At 39.9% G+C, this 17,319-nt stretch overlaps 1 protein-coding gene and 1 non-coding gene across 7 annotated transcripts in view; both read left to right on the forward strand.

Annotated features, from left to right (window-relative positions):
• The window catches only part of NSD2 (nuclear receptor binding SET domain protein 2), a 101,733-nt gene extending 86,812 nt beyond the window's left edge, over positions 1 to 14,921 (forward strand). For all 6 annotated transcript variants that reach the window (XM_074587377.1, XM_074587375.1, XM_074587380.1 and 3 more), the window contains 13 exons: positions 1,525 to 1,656; positions 2,703 to 2,826; positions 3,841 to 4,041; positions 4,732 to 4,911; positions 5,980 to 6,136; positions 6,860 to 7,065; positions 7,501 to 7,604; positions 7,863 to 8,132; positions 8,228 to 8,344; positions 10,147 to 10,288; positions 10,994 to 11,100; positions 12,719 to 12,923; positions 13,844 to 14,921. In XM_074587377.1, coding sequence (XP_074443478.1) covers positions 1,525 to 1,656; positions 2,703 to 2,826; positions 3,841 to 4,041; positions 4,732 to 4,911; positions 5,980 to 6,136; positions 6,860 to 7,065; positions 7,501 to 7,604; positions 7,863 to 8,132; positions 8,228 to 8,344; positions 10,147 to 10,288; positions 10,994 to 11,100; positions 12,719 to 12,923; positions 13,844 to 14,112 — 2,214 coding nt within the window. In that variant the 3' untranslated portion in view covers positions 14,113 to 14,921. The remainder of the gene's footprint in view (positions 1 to 1,524; positions 1,657 to 2,702; positions 2,827 to 3,840; positions 4,042 to 4,731; positions 4,912 to 5,979; positions 6,137 to 6,859; positions 7,066 to 7,500; positions 7,605 to 7,862; positions 8,133 to 8,227; positions 8,345 to 10,146; positions 10,289 to 10,993; positions 11,101 to 12,718; positions 12,924 to 13,843) is intronic.
• Positions 9,851 to 9,981, forward strand: LOC141744282 (small Cajal body-specific RNA 23). Its single transcript, XR_012587393.1, has one exon.
• Positions 14,922 to 17,319: the final 2,398 nt, after the last annotated feature.

Raw genomic sequence — 17,319 nt, forward strand, 5'->3', positions numbered from 1 at the left:
TGATAGGGAGGCTGCATGTAGCTGTCTCCGTTACTTGATTAATAAAATGTGGTTTACTATAGATAAATATGAGATCGTATGTCTGAAAAGAGAAAGCCAATTCTTCATGTAAAGCGGAGTGTCTGTATCCTGATAAATGGCTATTGGCAAAATGATCTCTTGGGTACCACCCCACTTCATAGTGACTTTCAGCATTGTATTGAGAAGTCTTAGGGAGATCCTTACTCAGCAGAACAGAAGCGATGAAGAAGAGTAGCATGTTGGTTTGCTTTGGATATTGTACTCCCGAGACTTGTAATGGGTTATTGCCTCCAGTTCTCCTGCCTGATTTTTCAGCAGCCTTTTTAAAGTACAGATAATTTTAGCGAAAACCCACCAAAACTCTCTCCATGCTGGAAAAAGTTCCTTAGGGAGAAAATTAGAGGGCGTTCTGGCTTACCAAAAAGGATTGAAATGGGCTTAACTGCAGCATGCTTCCACAGGAGGGAAATGTCTGTTTCTGAAGGACTTTTAATATAGTTGAAATACCTGGAGAAAGCGTCATCAACTGTGAGTTGCAGTTAGACAACTCAAAAGGGACACGAGGCAGTATATTTGGTGGTGTGTGTGAATAACTATTAACAAGCCTGAAGACAAGAGACAGGTTTCTTTTGCAATTCCAAATGGTGATGCTCTCCTGGAGAGTGTACTTAAGAGAAACACAACTCACTGAGTACTGTCAGGGGGCAACAATATGAAATTCTGCATCTTCTGGTGCAACGGGAGATAACACAAATGACTCGGTTGTCCATTCCCTCCCTAAATTCTACTGAATGGAAAACTGTCCTATATTTTATTTTAAATACGTTACTTGGGTTGGGTTTTTTTAAAGTAAATTGTGAATATTTTTTAAAAAATCCTCCGTCTTTACTACATCTACATCTGTTGTATAAGATTTATCCATAACAGGGCGATCTTTTGTAGTATTTTGAATTCATTGTTGGCTATAGCATTCCTTAAAGATATTCAGAGGGCCACTTTTTCCTTTCTTCCTCTCTTCTATATACTGTTCCCACATTCTTGGAGGATATTTGGGTCAGAGACTTTCATATGCAGCTTGAAGTTTACCAAGTTCCTTTCTAAAATAATCTGTTGCTCTCTCATAACACGCGTATTGAAACTTTAATCAAAAGATTTGAAGATCTCCCTGTGTTACTGGTTAGGCACTTCCGACTAACTGTGTTACAGAACTGAGTATAAATAAAATGCCATATTACAAAGTTTTGGTGTTTCGTTTCGGCTGCTGTTGAGTTGGTGAGGATGGTTGCTTAGTAGTCCTTTTGATGAGACTTCCACAAATGCACAACTCTGGTTTTAATCAAAATTTTTTTTAAAGTTGGGGGGGGAGGGGAGGGGAACAAAACCAGAAAAGTGTGCCTAACTCTGCTAGTCTGAATTGCAGTCTGTTTGCTTCCTTCAGTTGTTACTCTGTACAAAATTGACCATACGTGACTGCTTTCTCTAACTCGTATGTTTAATCTTCAGATCTCTGATGGCCAAGGAGATGAGCGGTCGGAGTCTCCCTATGAAAGTGCTGATGAAACTCAGACTGAAGTGTCTATATCATCCAAAAAATCTGAGCGAGGAGCAGGAACAAAAAAAGAATATGTGTGTCAGGTGAGAGATGTTAGCTGGGGCAGCGAGCCATGTTTTCTGAGGGTTCCTAGAAAAGGTCTTTCTAAATATGAAAATGACAATGTTAGGCCAGAAACAGGTTTATCGTGTGTGTCTTAGGTGTCTGTTAGTGATGAGGGTGCCATGCCAGTAAATCGAATGCTTCATTCCTAATTATTGTTTTTTCTTGATCTCCAGTAAGCGACTTGGCCTTTCTGCTTGAGTTTCCAGATCTCTTCAGATAAGCGTAGTTTGTACCTCAGAATAAGTGCATGGCTGTTGCCAGGGAACTAGTTAAATGACTGAGAAGAGCTGCTCGCTTATCTGTTAATAAAGAGGGAGAAGGAAAACCCAGTGGGTTTTGTGCTTCTGCGGGCAGCAGAGATTGCAGCCTGCGTGTGGCATGCTAATTGAAAGCAAAAAGCTCTCTCGAACTATTCAGAAAGAGTTCTTAGATTACAAAATGATAACACAATGCAAATGGACAGATCAAATTTGTTTCCACAAGACTGGGCAAGCAGCTGTATTTCCATTTCTTGAACATAGTGATGATGAGGTTATATCTATCTTTAAATGTTGGCTGATCCCTTAAATTCTGCCAGCATTATCGTTCAATTCATTTTTAGTTATGCATGTGTCATTGCTAGCCCCTCGGACGCGGAAGTATCATTGTGCCACCTAGATTAATTTCCTTTTGCCAAGGAAAAAGGAAAATAAGGATGCTTTTTAACCCTACTCAGATGCATCGGTGTGCTCAGGGAAAATTTCTTAAAGCTTTTTTTTCTTTTCCTTTTTTCTGTCAGATTGTATTTACTCATGAACCTTCGTTCTATGAGCGATGTTTCTAGCGGTTTAATGACTCCATTATCTGTTTCAACTGGAAGCCAGGGCATGTGATGGTGCTTGTAAAATTATCTTTCACTTGTTAAATTTTATTTCAACAAGGGGGAAAGAGATTTGGAGGAGCAATATATGAAAAGGAATAAAGAAAACAGTTTTTTCCACATATGAACTTTTCTTTAACATTCAATGCCTTTGTGTTGTAAAAGCTGTGTGAAAAAACAGGTGATCTCCTACTGTGTGAAGGACTTTGCTATCGAGCTTTTCATGTAAGCTGCCTTGGGCTCTCTGGAAGACCAACAGGAAAATTCATTTGTAGTGAATGTACATCAGGCAAGTTTGTCCCTTTCTATTAATAACAAAAAACAAAACAAACCAAAGTTTTCCCATACGTTGTTGTAGGAAATCCTCCTGGACAGAGTATGTATCTTTGGAGAAGCCAAAGTGGTGGGAGTTCATGTCGTACCGTTGAGCGTGCCATGTTTTAGAAAGTTCACACTGTTTTCAGTGAGAACTCTCTTGCAGCTTCGCTGTTTTAGTCCGAATCCCATCGCCTTCATAACTGCAGAATATTTGCTCTCTGAGTACAAGTACAGATTAGACTTAAAGTCTGTCACAAAGACTTAAGAAATCCTATTAAAAAAAAAAAGCAGCAAGTGAAACTTTTAAAGTCCTTTTTCAGTCCTTTGTCAATCTTTTGCTTTTCCTATTAAAAGACTACCTTATTGCTATTAATTTCATTTGCTTTTAATCCTATAATAACTGCTTGGAAGTTCTTAATCTTAAAACTTCACGTATAGGATTTGCGTTCTTGCTCATAAGCGCAGTTCAGTACCTGCTGTAAACCTTGCTGGAACAAGGCTGCTTCGAAATAAAGCTGTTCCAAGCGGTCCAGAGAGAAGATCAGAGGATGCTTGTCTTTGGTTTGTGGACCTACTTCAGATTTCACAGGATCACAGACGACCCATCATCCCTAGTTCGTTGCTTTAAAAAAATAAAAAATAAAAAAGAATTCACAGTCGTCCTGGCATACTGAGACTTATGAATAAGAACGTAAAAAGCAGATCAGTGAGGCTTTGGGTGTTGTTGTGTACACTTTAACTGCAATTGGTTTGCATTGTAACTTTATTTTATCTGTATCTCAGCAGATTAATATTTAACACTAAAGAGTTAAAGTAAACAGATTGCTGCATCAAATAATAGAATTTTGAGTTTGTTTAAAAAAAAAAAAAAAAAAGAACAAAAGCAACTCCCCTGTGCATAACAAGAACTCGCAACAGAAGCATTTTAAATACACAGGTTTGGATGAAAAATTAGTTACATTATTTCTATTACTTTTGCCACTAGGTGTGCATACCTGTTTTGTGTGTAAAGAGAGAAAGGCAGATGTGAAACGCTGTGTCGTATCCCACTGCGGAAAATTCTACCATGAAGCTTGCGTGAAAAAGTTTCACCTTACTGTGTTTGAGAACAGGGGGTTTCGGTGTCCTCTGCACAGCTGCCTGAGTTGTCATGTTAGTAACCCCTCACATCCACGAATTTCAAAAGGTAGTTTCATTTTACGTTTTTATGACTGATGAATTAAGTCTATGTATGGTATGTTAAGGTAAGGATAAGAGCTGCTAGCTGCAATTTTTCAGGCGTGCATGGACTACTGACTGATAACACAATTTTTCTTAAGTAATAATCGAGTAAATTTTAGTCAACGTTAGCATTTATCTTGTTTGCATTCTTTTTCCTTAAAGCTAGCTTTCAATTATCATAGTTAACCATGTTTTCTTCTCGAGAGAGAATGAAGTCTAGGATCCGTGTGTGATGTGTGATGAGGAGAGACAGGCTGAGCAGAGGGAGGGCAAGACCTGTGAACGTACAAATACCGCAGCACGGCTCGCCGAACGTGGAGACATTTGATTCTGTGCATATTTTTAGCCTTGGGCAACATCTCTAGACAAAATTGCATAACTGAGGAAAGCTTGTCTACCCTGGCGTGCATATATGCATTGTTAAAGCCTTCACGTTTAAATATTACAGTGCTTTAAACTCAGTGCAGGTTTCTTTAAAAACCTTTGTTAATTCAGTATCGTCGCTAAATACAAATATACAGACTTTGAAAACATAATGGATTTTTTTTTTGTGTGTGTGTATATAGGCTACCTCAGACAGTACTACTGTTTTTTCAGCTCAAATAATAAAACAGTTTTGTTCAAAAAATAACGTGGCAGTATTCTGCTTTGCTAGGAAAGATGATGCGTTGTGTTCGCTGTCCTGTTGCATACCATGCTGGAGACGTTTGCATTGCTGCGGGATGTGCAGTCATCGCTTCCAACAGCATTGTTTGTACGAACCATTTCACTGCCATGAAGGGAAAAAGTCATCACGCGCATGTCAATGTCAGCTGGTGCTTTGTGTGTTCAAAAGGTAAACTGATGTAAAACCCTTCCATAAATGCAGCGGCGAAACTTTCATTCTTCAATTTAAATTTTATTTTACTAATCTGTTTATAGGAAATTATTAGAAATGTGGCATATTAAGTTAGGCTCCCTTAGGTATTGAAATAACTTCAGGTTGGCTTGTGCCACTTCAAGCATTTGAGTATCATTTTTGCAGATATAATGTATTAAAAAATGTTTTTACTTGGACTTTGTCCAGCTACCAGAAGCCTGATTTAATTCTTTACCAGAGACACGTATTGAGCAGTATTTCTCTGTTCTCTCCCCTGCGTTCAATGTACTGAGGCTTTTTTGTGTTTCTGTATTGCTAATACATAAAATTAAAACATAAATATTTTAAGAGTTGCCTTTAGTTTAGCAGCAGATGGCAAATTGAATCAGTATTAGTTGTTGCTGGGAGTGCCGCTAATTAAGGGCGTTTTGGTTTACGTTGTACAATAAGTTTATTTCTTATTGAGAACCACAAAATGCATCGTGCCGATTAAACCGTAGCAGTGAAAGTTTACCTGATTTGTTAACAAATTAACATGCAACATAGCAGCTTTTAAGCTGCAGCTAACTTTCCACTTGATAATTCATGGGACAGGCTAACAACCCCGTTCCCTGCCCCCAGGAAAAACAAACATGAGAGAAATCTGTTGTTGTTAAAATCTTGCGTACAGTGAAATATTAATATATATTAAACTATGTTAAATATATTGTAGTCATTAAAGTAAAGCAAAGTAATTATAATTTGCGGTGCATTATTCTGGCTTTTTTTATTGCTGGCTTGCTTGTTATTTTGTATGTGTTACTAGCCCAAGTCTGCCAGGCATTCAAATTAGTAAGGATCTTTTGGGGTTTGTACACAACTAAACGACACGTATTTGTTGCAGGCCAGCATGTTTTAACCATTTATTTCCTAACTGAACCCTACCACATGGGTGTCGCGCTGCTTTGAACCTGGTTGGAATGCAAAACTTTTCTTTTTTGCCTTGATGTTTTTCAGCTTCTTTGTTGTTTTGTTGTTTCCCCCCCTCCCCCCCCCCCCCCGAAGGAGGAAGCTTGTTGTGCTGCGAGTCGTGTCCTGCGGCGTTTCACCCGGACTGTCTGAACATCGAAATGCCAGATGGGAGCTGGTACTGCAACGACTGCCGGGCGGGGAAGAAACTCCATTTCCAGGATATTATTTGGGTTAAACTGGGAAACTACAGGTCTGATGAACGGATTTATTTTGTTTTACAGTACTGGACGTTTAATTAAGGGTCGTACAATTGGTTGCTTCTGTAGACCAGCCTTGCTGCTCACAGATTTCTCATTCTGCTGTGAACTAGAGACCCCATCTCCTTGCAAGCTTCAAGTTCAAAGACTTGCAGCTTCGCTGTTGCACTCGGCCAAGGCATTACCTGCGCAGGGCTCCTTGTGGTCTTCTGACATCTGCTTCCAGCATATGACCCTTTTGTTTTGGAGATCTCTTCAAATCATTAAGCTGGTGTCACTTGTAATTGGGTAAATTACTGCCTTGCAGGCTGGGAGAGAAGTCACTCAGGTTGTAAGCGTTGAGATTTGAGCGAGATAGAGGTGGGTGGGGTTTAGCCTAGATGGCATTAATAGCTGTTATCAGCTGTCTCTTGATCTTTGACAGTTACAGTGATTGCAGCCTTGTTAAAGACAATGTCTTTGCTAACCAGGCCCAACAAGCTTTGTACATAGGGTTATCTTGCGGGTGAGCAAAAGTCCCCCAGATTTGAGTGTCAGGCTTACCTTTTCTAGTCCTATCTTCTCTCCTGAGTCAGGGGAGGAAAGGATTTTAAATCCACGTGGATCTTGGAAATAATGATCAGTTACTGCTATTTAGAGAGATTTTGTTAAACTGTCTCTTGCAGAAAGAGCTTGACTAAAATGCTGTATGTTTTTTATTTGTACTTCTGTGCTAGATGGTGGCCTGCAGAAGTTTGCCATCCGAAAAATGTTCCCCCAAATATCCAGAAAATGAAGCATGAAATCGGAGAATTTCCTGTGTTTTTCTTTGGTTCTAAGGATTACTATTGGACGCACCAAGCGCGGGTGTTCCCTTATATGGAGGGAGACAGAGGGAGTAGATACCAGGGGATCAAAGGAATTGGAAAAGTCTTCAAAAATGGTACGTAGCTAAAAGTAAACAAAAATAATCTTGTGATATGCATGCTTTCCTTTCTTCACACATAGCCTTGGGGCTGGTTTTGTACATTTATTTTACAATACTGAATTTTAAAAATTGCTTTGGTGTCCTGGGCAGCAGTCACTATTACTAACTTTGAATGAAAGATTATTTCCATGGCTTTTAAAAGACTAGCATCTAATTGGAATTATTTCTGATGATTTTTGGTTTCTGTAAAGGAAATGATGAGAAAGAGTAGAATTGATACATCTGTTAAGAGTATTAACACTCCAGAAGCATTGTTTGCAAGCAAATTGAATGGGTGGGACTAGGAAGTAGGAGATGATTCTTTGTTTAACACGTAGTGGAATGAGCAAGTCAACTTGGGGGGAGTAATTCTCTTTTTAGCATTTCTGTTGATACAAGAATCTCTTTCAGCTTTGCAAGAAGCTGAAGCTCGATTTCGAGAAATAAAGCTGCAGCGAGAAGCCAAAGAAACCCAAGAAAGTGAACGTAAACCTCCACCATACAAGCACATTAAGGTAAAGTTTGAGGAAATTACACTGGATACTGAAAGGTCTAAGCCAGCACTGGGGAGGAGGAGCCGAGTGGTGAGATGGGGAGGAGGGGCTATAATGATGTGCTGGTAATTGCGCCTTTACGGGCACGAGCTGGTGAAATTTTGCTTCCATTGGAACATCTAGTGTTGCAAAACCCAAACTAGTAACCGCTGAAATAACTCTTACAGCAAACTTAAATGTTTTAAAGTGATGTTTGAACTATTTTAATGTATTATTCAGGTGAATAAACCTTGTGGTAAAGTGCAGATATATACTGCTGACATTTCTGAGATTCCCAAGTGCAACTGCAAACCCACAGATGAAAACCCTTGTGGCTTTGATTCCGAGTGCCTCAATCGGATGCTGATGTACGAATGCCACCCACAAGTTTGTCCAGCGGGAGAACGGTGCCAAAACCAGTGCTTTACAAAACGTCAATACCCTGAGACAAAGATCATCAAAACCGATGGGAAAGGGTGGGGTCTGGTCGCTAAGAGGGATATTAAAAAGGTATGAATCATTCCTGCCCGGTGAAGAATTGGAGACTTGTGATGCTGTTTGTGGGTTTGGTATATACTTTACTAGTGATACTTGGTATCTTTCAGGGAGAGTTTGTGAATGAGTATGTCGGTGAGCTGATTGATGAAGAGGAATGTATGGCAAGAATCAAATACGCACACGAAAATGACATTACCCACTTCTATATGCTTACTATTGATAAGGTAGAGTATTTGACTTTTTTTTCCGTTATTTAATTATAACATTATTTTGATCTCTTTTTTTCCTCCTTTTGATCACCTTGGTAGGGCACTCCTCTACCTTTGGTGTTCCAGAGTTTCATGTATTCGCAGTGTTGTATCTTCTGTGCCTGCTTGCTCCATTCTATATATATATATGTGTCTCATTAGTTCTAATTGCATAATGTAATAAAGTATATATTAAGGTCTACAAATTGTTCTTTTTTGCTTGAAATCAAGTACAGCAAAAGCATTTATCTGCCCAGTCTCAAAAGCGAGTGTGAAGTTTCAGGAAATAGTAATGATACAGTTGAAATAATTACTGTCAGCAATCCTTTTACTAAAGTTTCAACAACAAAAAAATTCTCACTTGAGAGTAGTGTGGAATATAGTTGTGATGCTGTGTCCTATATTGGGTATTTAATCTCTTTTGCAACTGTCTGTCCCTTTCTTTGTTTATAGAAAACCTAGGCTTGTGCATTGGTAGAAACTCCTTTCTGAAAGCACTATCTGCATTAGTAGCCAGCCAGTGCTCACAAATGGATTCTGCAGATAAGTTAAGGCAGCAAATTAATCCAGCATCTGTGGTTCTCTGTGCACACCTCTGAGTATTTTATTCCTGAGAAGGAGAAGAAAGTGGGGAACCCAGGCAGTAGGGGTTATTGATTATATATATTATACTCCTTCAGTCCCCAAACGGCTGCTTTAGGAGAAGCCCAAGAACTAGCTGTCAGTCCTGCGTGTTTTTTCAGTCCTAATCACCTTTCTTTTGCCCGAGACTGTCCTGCTCTGTATTTCCACAGCTACTGTTTTCATTAGTCCTGTCACTGAGGAGTTCCTGCAGAGGAGTTATCACCTGCTTCTCTGGACACTTAAGTTTCTCATCCCCCTACTAAACTGACATACAACATCAGCGCGTTAAACATCTGAACTGAACGTGTATTTAACTCTTGCCATAGTTAATAAATGCTCATTGTGGTTTTGTCTAGCAAAAATGCCCATGTCATTAGGAGGCTGAGCTGCACATGCAGTTAGAGTGCCTGGTATGTGCTCATAGTTAACGACGATCATACATGTGCATTATAAAAATGAGTTAGAGGAAAACTATAATGATATTTCATAAATCAGCAAAGCTTTCTTAAGCAGCTCTGCAAAGAAACACGGTTCTGGCTATTTCAAGGCTGTATTTTATTTTGTTAATGTCTGGTACATTTGGTGGAGATAGAAATTAAAAGGCAATTGTGTGTGGGGACGGGATTTTTTTTGTTTACCAAGAGCTTGTTTTTATTTAAACTAGGCTGATTTGGGGAAAGAAAGCTAGTGAGAAACTGGTAATCTCTGCACGTAATCATGCAGTGACTTGGTAAATACCATAAAGCACAGTATTTGTAAATGCGTCACAGCTTTGTGAATGCAAAATAAAAGGTAAATGGACTGCGTTTGAGTTTTGAGGCTTGCTGGAGGGAGGGGGTTGCGAACATGACCACCGCAGTGCTCACAAGAACACTTATCCTGCCCTGTGGCTGCGATGGGTTCTGGGAAAACGTGAGCTAGAGCACGAGTATTGCTTTGGGAGTGTCCCGTTCCAGGCCATATGAGACACTACAGTTTTCAATACGACATGTACCATCGGTTTGCTTGTGTGCTTCTGGGTAGCAACACCATGTCTGTTTTGAATGCCACTACTGAAATAATTTCTGGATTTTTTGTTTGGTTTGTGGGTTTTTTTTTTTGTGAGGGGGGTGGGGAGAAAAAAACATTCATTCTGTTGCTGGTTTGATCTCCAGGATCGTATTATTGATGCTGGCCCCAAAGGAAACTATTCTCGTTTTATGAATCACAGCTGCCAACCAAATTGTGAAACTCTAAAATGGACAGTAAATGGAGACACTCGTGTCGGCCTGTTTGCTGTGTGCGATATTCCTGCAGGTATATCAGCATATGTTGGTTTGGGCTTAATTCCTTAAGTTAAACCTTTTGCACGGTTATGAGTGGGACGGTCATGGTTTAACTGATTCAGTGCAAATATTTTTTTAGAGAACTCGGCACGCGGAAGAGATGCTTTGTGATCTGCCTGGTATTTAATGTTTCTTAATAGTGAGTCCCACGGCTGCTTTTTGTTGCTTGCCTCTAAGGGAACTCCAGAGAACCCCTAGTCAGAATCCATGCATTCACTTCGTGTTGTAGAGCATGGGTTTTGTTTTAGAGATCTCAAACAGTACTTGAAGATTATAAGCTTAAGGAGTGGATGTAGGAGACAGTTTAAGTTATCTATGTTCTGGTTTGCGTACACACATGCACACGCACATATATCTATCTGTCTATAGTTGTATCTAGCTGTATAGATATGTAGATGCATATAATGTGTGTGTTTGTGTGTGTAGACCAGACACACGCACAGTTTTGTGAAGTCAAACCAATTTATTTTAAAGTATAATTGCATAACACATCATGCTGTTAATCTTTGTCAGTGCTTATGAGCCATAAAGAGGGGGAAAAACCCTACGATAATAGATCAGCAAGCAAGTACAAAACCAGAAGACAGATCATGAAAGCTTTATTTGTTAGTAATAATTTTGATAGACTTCGTTGCCTTGTCCTTCATAATAAAAGGGTATGTCTTATCTCACTCAGGGACAGAGCTGACTTTTAATTACAACCTTGACTGTCTGGGCAATGAAAAAACAGTCTGCAAATGTGGTGCCCCAAACTGCAGCGGATTTCTTGGGGACAGACCAAAGGCAAGTAGTATGTCAAGAGAATTTGATGGTGTCTTGTCAAACTATCCTAGCCTTGTTTTTCTTTTGCGGGATGCGTTGGTGGACCAGTTTTGTGTTACGATAAGGGTTAATGTTGCTTAAACAGGTGCGAGCTGTCCTCTGAGGACAAGGCTTACTGTTTCCCTTGCTGGGAAGGTAGAGACGTTCTTCTGCGAAACATAAACTTGATGCCAAAGAATACACTTTTATGCTGCAATAGTACAGCAGGTGATACTGCTTTTGGGAACATATGCTCTCCCACTTACCCCTATGAGAAATTAATTACTTTGGTCCTGAATGAGAAATGTTGCTAGCTAATGGCACTAGCATTTGGAATGGAAAGCCTATAAAAGAAGGGGTTACAAAGGGAATAACCTTCCCATTTCTGTTTGAAGTATGAAGGAGCGGAAGGGTTGTAGGAGCTAGGAACTGACTAAGAACAAGCCTAACTATATCCAGTGAGATTATTCTGACATTGCAGTTTATATTTCCCCTATCTAAACCTTAAAATATGACTATTTTATTAAGACTTGTTAAAAATCCTTCAGAATAAAAAAATGTTAAGTTTTGAATGAGGAAAAAACGATATATCAAATTATGTCAAGAAATGGCCTGTATGATTCGTGTCAGGTTAATTTTAAAACCCGTAATCCAGCAGAAGTTGATGGGTTTTTCCTGGCTGTCGTAGGAGTGCGAGGGAAGGCACGTTCCCAAGAGAAAAAAAACCTGAGCCAGTGCTGTGGAAGGGCTGCACCTTCGTGTGGTCCTTCACACTGCTCAGTGTCAGGCACTTCAGAGGGTGGATTTAAAATCTCTAGAATTCGCATGGCTGGGTTTTATTAAGGGAGAGGCTTAAGTGGGGTTTCACATAAGCTTGTGATCAATTTAGGCGGACAGCCATGAAGAAATGAAATGTTACAGTCCGGTTTTGCAGGGCTGTCCGCATTGGTAGATAGAATGGGCTAATTTTAAAGAAAGTAGGTAAGGATTACTGGGGTGAGGGGAAGGAATGACGGTAGGAATGCTGAAAAAACATCCATAATGAATTTTATATGATTTGGTGAAGGAGAGTTGAAGTGCAAGCAGCAGACTGTCAGATGGAAACAGGGATAAGGCTTGGTATGTTCTTTCTAGCATTATGGGCACAATTACGGTTCCTGAAATTCTGGTGTCTGTTCCTCAAAGAAGGGAAGTGGAGGCTGTTTTTAACAACTCTGGCATGAGTATACACAACTGGAAGAGAAAAATGGATATTGAAGTGAAGTGATTGGTGGTGCAAGAACAAAGTGGAGGTAAATTAGCTGCAAGTAGATTAGACTGGAAATTGGAAGACCTGTTTTCAGGCATAAGAAAGTGGAGGAGCTTTCCAATAGGAGGGAATTGTAGGGACAAGATCTGGTTTCAAAATCACTTTTTACAAGGGTCAGCCTGTTTTTCTTATCAACACAGACAGGTACCATGAGGCTATGGACAAGTCTGTACCAAGTCAAATTTTTGCCTGTGTGCCCAGTCTGCCAGGCATGTCAACAGTTTTGCTAGGTCATGTAATATTTTTCCTTTGCAAAACTGGCATTTAGAGATTTGCATCTTACTCTTTTAGAATTCTTCCACTAATGCCTCAGAAGAAAAAGGCAAAAAGACCAAAAAGAGAACACGGAGACGCAGAACGAAAAATGAAGGGAAGAAAGAATCTGAAGACGATTGTTTCCGTTGTGGTGACGGAGGCCAGCTGGTATTGTGCGACAGGAAATCTTGTACTAAAGCTTACCATCTCTCCTGCCTTGGTTTGGTGAAACGTCCTTTTGGTGAGTCGGCTTGCCTCTTAAACTGGTGTAAATAAATAGCTTGTGCACGTACCTCATTTATTGCACGGAAGCCTTGTCAAGAGTGTCTTCTCCAAAACATTCTTTTCATATGGTAGGAACTTCCTTCCTGCTTCACCTAGGAGCTCTTCTTGAGTATGGAGACAAAATGATGGCCTTCCTCCTGCCTCTAGCAAAACGAGCCTTTAGTTTTACAACTGTAGGTAATTGAGTACATCACTGGGTAGGAGCACTGTGTCCCTGTCACAAGATAGTGGATTATATCTGAGAAATGCATGAAGCTTAGTTGAGTTCAAGGCAGAAGAATATCAGCAGCATCTGGAACAAGGTGAGCAGGAAAACGTTAAGGGCAGCAGACGTCAGGTTACTGTTCCAGATACCACAGGAGTTACCTGGTTCCACAGTCAGCCGTCTCGGGCGGGATATGAAGAAGTGAAGCAGGCAAAGCCTGTTACCCCAGAAACAAGTAAAACAATGACTGGTGAAAGATGCTGGGGCAAAACAGTGTCTGTAGGTAAAACCCATCAGCCATCCCTGAGCAAAACTTGCATAAAATAGGTGTGCATTGTAACGCTAGGCAGCAGTTGACTGGATGCTTGGATACTCTACCAGCCTGCGAGCTCTCTAAAATGCTATTGAGTAGAGCCTGAATAATTTCTTCTAGCTGGAGTTCACTGCTGTATTTAAAGGAAAGGCTGTCAAGTCTGCTACTTACTGCTGTCAGTTGAGCTTTTAGAAGTATGATGTAGCATTTTGATTTTTGGAGATTAGCCACAGTAGTTGCCGTCTCACCTAGCTTTGTCAGGGAAGTTGTGCGTTGTTCAGCTGCTAAAACACAAAACTTTAAAAGACGATGACAGGCTTTACTCCCTACTAATGCGCTCTTTGTTTTTTGAACGCAGGGAAGTGGGAGTGTCCTTGGCACCACTGTGATGTTTGTGGCAAACCTTCTGTTTCTTTCTGCCACTTCTGCCCAAATTCTTTCTGCAAGGAACACCAAGACGGGACAGTACTAAATTCCATGCTGAATGGACAGTTATGCTGCTCTGAACACGTTCTCGGGGTGGATTCTCTTGAAACTCAGAAGACTGAGAAACCCCGCAAAAAACTGAACAAGTTGAAGCCTAAGAGAAAGCAGAGGAACAGATGGATGAGAGCTGAATGCAAATAGTCATGGACTGCAGTTTCTACTGCCAACACTATCTTGTAGATAAGTTGTGAATATGACCAGGGAAGGACACAATTTTACATATATTCTGTAAAGGTTACATTGGGGGCCGGGGCGGGGGAGGGGGGGATTTTTTTATTTTGTTTTGTTTTGTTTTTATAAATCCACTGAGCCAACCACAGCAGTCTTCTGCTGCCTCTGCACTGATAACGAACTGCATAGTTCAGAAATTTCAGGACAAACCAAACCTATTACTCAGCATTACAGTTACACTTGAATTGTTACGAATGTAAAAGGTGCCCTCCAAAATACTTTCGGGTTGGAGGTAGGTTGAAATCAAACCAGGTAGACGTAAACATAGGTTTTTGAGATAGTATTTGTCAACCAACAGGTGTTAAAAATAGTATATCCTTGAAAGAAGTTTTTAGCTCTCAAGTCCTTGTAAGTAAGAAATGGCTTGGTCTGTGGTCCCGATGAGATTTGCTTGCCTTGGGTGTTTTTGAGCAAGTGCTTGACTGCCATTCACGATCCAGGTGCGTATTTCTCTATAACCACACCCATAACAATTTGTTTGTGCTCTTCTAAGGTAGCTCGCCAATGGTTTTTAAACAAACATGTTTTTAAATATCCTTCCACCAAGATTTTTTTCTATACTGTTTTTTCCTGTATTTCATTCCAGCGAAATAGAAGTGACTTGATCTTACAGAGCTGTACAAGTCTGGATTTAAAGGGATATTGTCTTGCCATCTAGGCCCAATACTCTAGGATTTTTGTGTCTTAATAAAAATAAATCTTGCAAAACCTATCATTTGAAAAAATTACTTGATTTTTTTCTTAATGTCAAGTAAAACACAGTGGCAAACATTTCTTTGGAATGCGTGGAGTCCAAGCATTACAACTTTTTGATAACGCAGAAAACGCCCAACAAGGAACAAAATTCCCCCATGAATGAAACAGAAGGTGAAACTTGACCAAAGTGCAAAAACTAAAATTCAAAACGACTAATTCAAAACAACTAAAAGTGAAACAGATTTTTGAAGAAGCACATAAGGAACAATTTTAAAGTGAAATTTAGCCTGACTGTTCCTTTTGATGAAGTTTATGTAAAACTGGCTCCTTGAGTTGGCAGACTGTTTGGAATCATTTATTTTTTTAGGAGCTCTGCTCTCGACTATCTTATTGCCACTGTGTTGTGTCAGCAAAGCTGTTCTGCGTTCTTTGCTCCCGTTAGGTTCCCACGCTTGCGGTGAGGCAAATATGCAAGATTTAGTATTGATGGAAATAATACTAGACCTAGGAAAAAACGGTAAAGAAAAACATCTTTACCTGTTTTCTTCCCAGTGCATGTCATTGGTGTGTGATTAGGCAGTGTTACAAGTAAGTTTTGACTTGTGCCATTGTTATCTAGCCACAGTGTGCGCCTTCATGTCCATTTAGTAATTTGTGTATCTTCTAGCTTAGTTTGCCTTTAATAGTGCAGAAACTCTGTGTAGCCCCTTTGGAAATGAAGCCTTGCTATGTCATGAGAGAGTATGTTTTTTTCCAAAGTATTTCTTCAGGATTTGATTGCAGATTTAGTTTTTGGAATTATCGAAATCCCCATTTGTTCCCAACACGTAAAAACTTCTGTTTTCTTAGTAGATATTAATTGAAAGAGGTTTTAAATGTAGCGTTGCCCTACCCTGAACCCTTTGGGTTTCTATTTTGTGACCAAACTGCTTTGTTCTTTTAATAAGTTTTTATAAACACTGTTGGAAGGTTTATTTTTTCAAATAATATTGAAAAAATAGCACAGTTCAAAATAGAGGGAAGTGTTACGTGTTTGCATTTTTTTTTTTTAAGTGGTATGCCAAGCCTTGCACTCAAGGGAAAAAATGAAGATTTCTTAATTGATTTTGAGGGAAACTTTCCCTCTGCTATAGATTATGTGTTATACCAGGACTGAAGCATAGGCCTGTGCCTAAAATCAAAACCAAAAACTGGTATTATGCATGTTTCTCTAATATTGGTTTTTGAGAGGAGGAAAGAGAGATCAAGTGGTAAAGGAGAAAGACTTTCCTCATCGCTTTTAAACAATGAAGGAATTTGATGTTATTGGGACCATTCTTTGAATACTATACCATGTAAGGAAGGCTTTATGAGAATACTTTTAAATAAGTTATTATAAAATTTTACCTTTACATTCCATTGCTTTTTCAATTTGTTAATTTTTTAGTCGTTTCCTTGCTTTTTCCTCTTCGCATATAGGTGCAACAGCTCTGGCACCCTGGAACAGTTGTGCCCCGGGTCCTAAGAGGCAGATGCCCAATTCCAGAAGGCACCATCTCAAATAGTTACTGATTGGCACTGCTGCAGGAACACCATCAGTTTTAAGATCAGTGGCAGAGCCTACAACTCCTTGCCCGCCTCTCAGGTGGGCTCACAGGCACATTTAGTATGGCGGGATGCAGGACAGCCACCCATTCCGTATCTGTCGGTGGGTAAAGGCAGGCTTTGGTGTTCAAAGCAATCGCTCTCAGCACTCTTTTCCTAACATTAAATTCACACATACAGATCTCAGCGAGCGGCTGTTTTGACTTTCTGCTTCCTTCTACCTCTTCTCTGCTCTTTACTACACAACCCTTCGGGCCAACGAAGGTTTCCATCGCCGAGGCTGCGAACTAAGGGTTTGCTTTTGAGTGGCTGGGAATTCTTTCCTCCTGCCGATCACGGACTTCGGAGATGGCTCTCTAAGAGTAACGTGGACCATGTTCTTCGTTAATATCTACTGACCGTGTAACCCCATGAGCTCAGCTAAGTCACTCAGGTGGTGATCTGGTAGAATTTTAGTTTCTGATTCAGGAAAGGTGGATTTTAGGTGTCTTTCAATGAAGGCTTCTGTATATTACTCTGCAGCACTGGGAAAATAGACTTAAGTTTCCTTAAAAAAAGAGGGCAAAATAAAAAAAGATGTTTCACTATTTTCCTTCTCCCACTGTTCAGATACAAAGGAAAACAATCTTGAAAAACTGAGCTTTCTCATGGTGCAACTCAATACTTTTTAGCATTCAGCAACTTAAAAGATTTTCTGTTATAAATTCACCTCAGTAACATCCAAGTATGGAATATTACGTGGCATTAAATTATGTACTTAATGTCCTGCCCATCAAAGTAGAAAGATGTCTTTCCTTTTCCAGCAAACTCTTCAAAGCTGGTACATGATAGCCAAAT

The sequence above is a fragment of the Larus michahellis genome, chromosome 5 (genome assembly GCF_964199755.1).
Source record: "Larus michahellis chromosome 5, bLarMic1.1, whole genome shotgun sequence".
Classification (NCBI taxonomy): Eukaryota; Metazoa; Chordata; class Aves; order Charadriiformes; family Laridae; genus Larus; species Larus michahellis.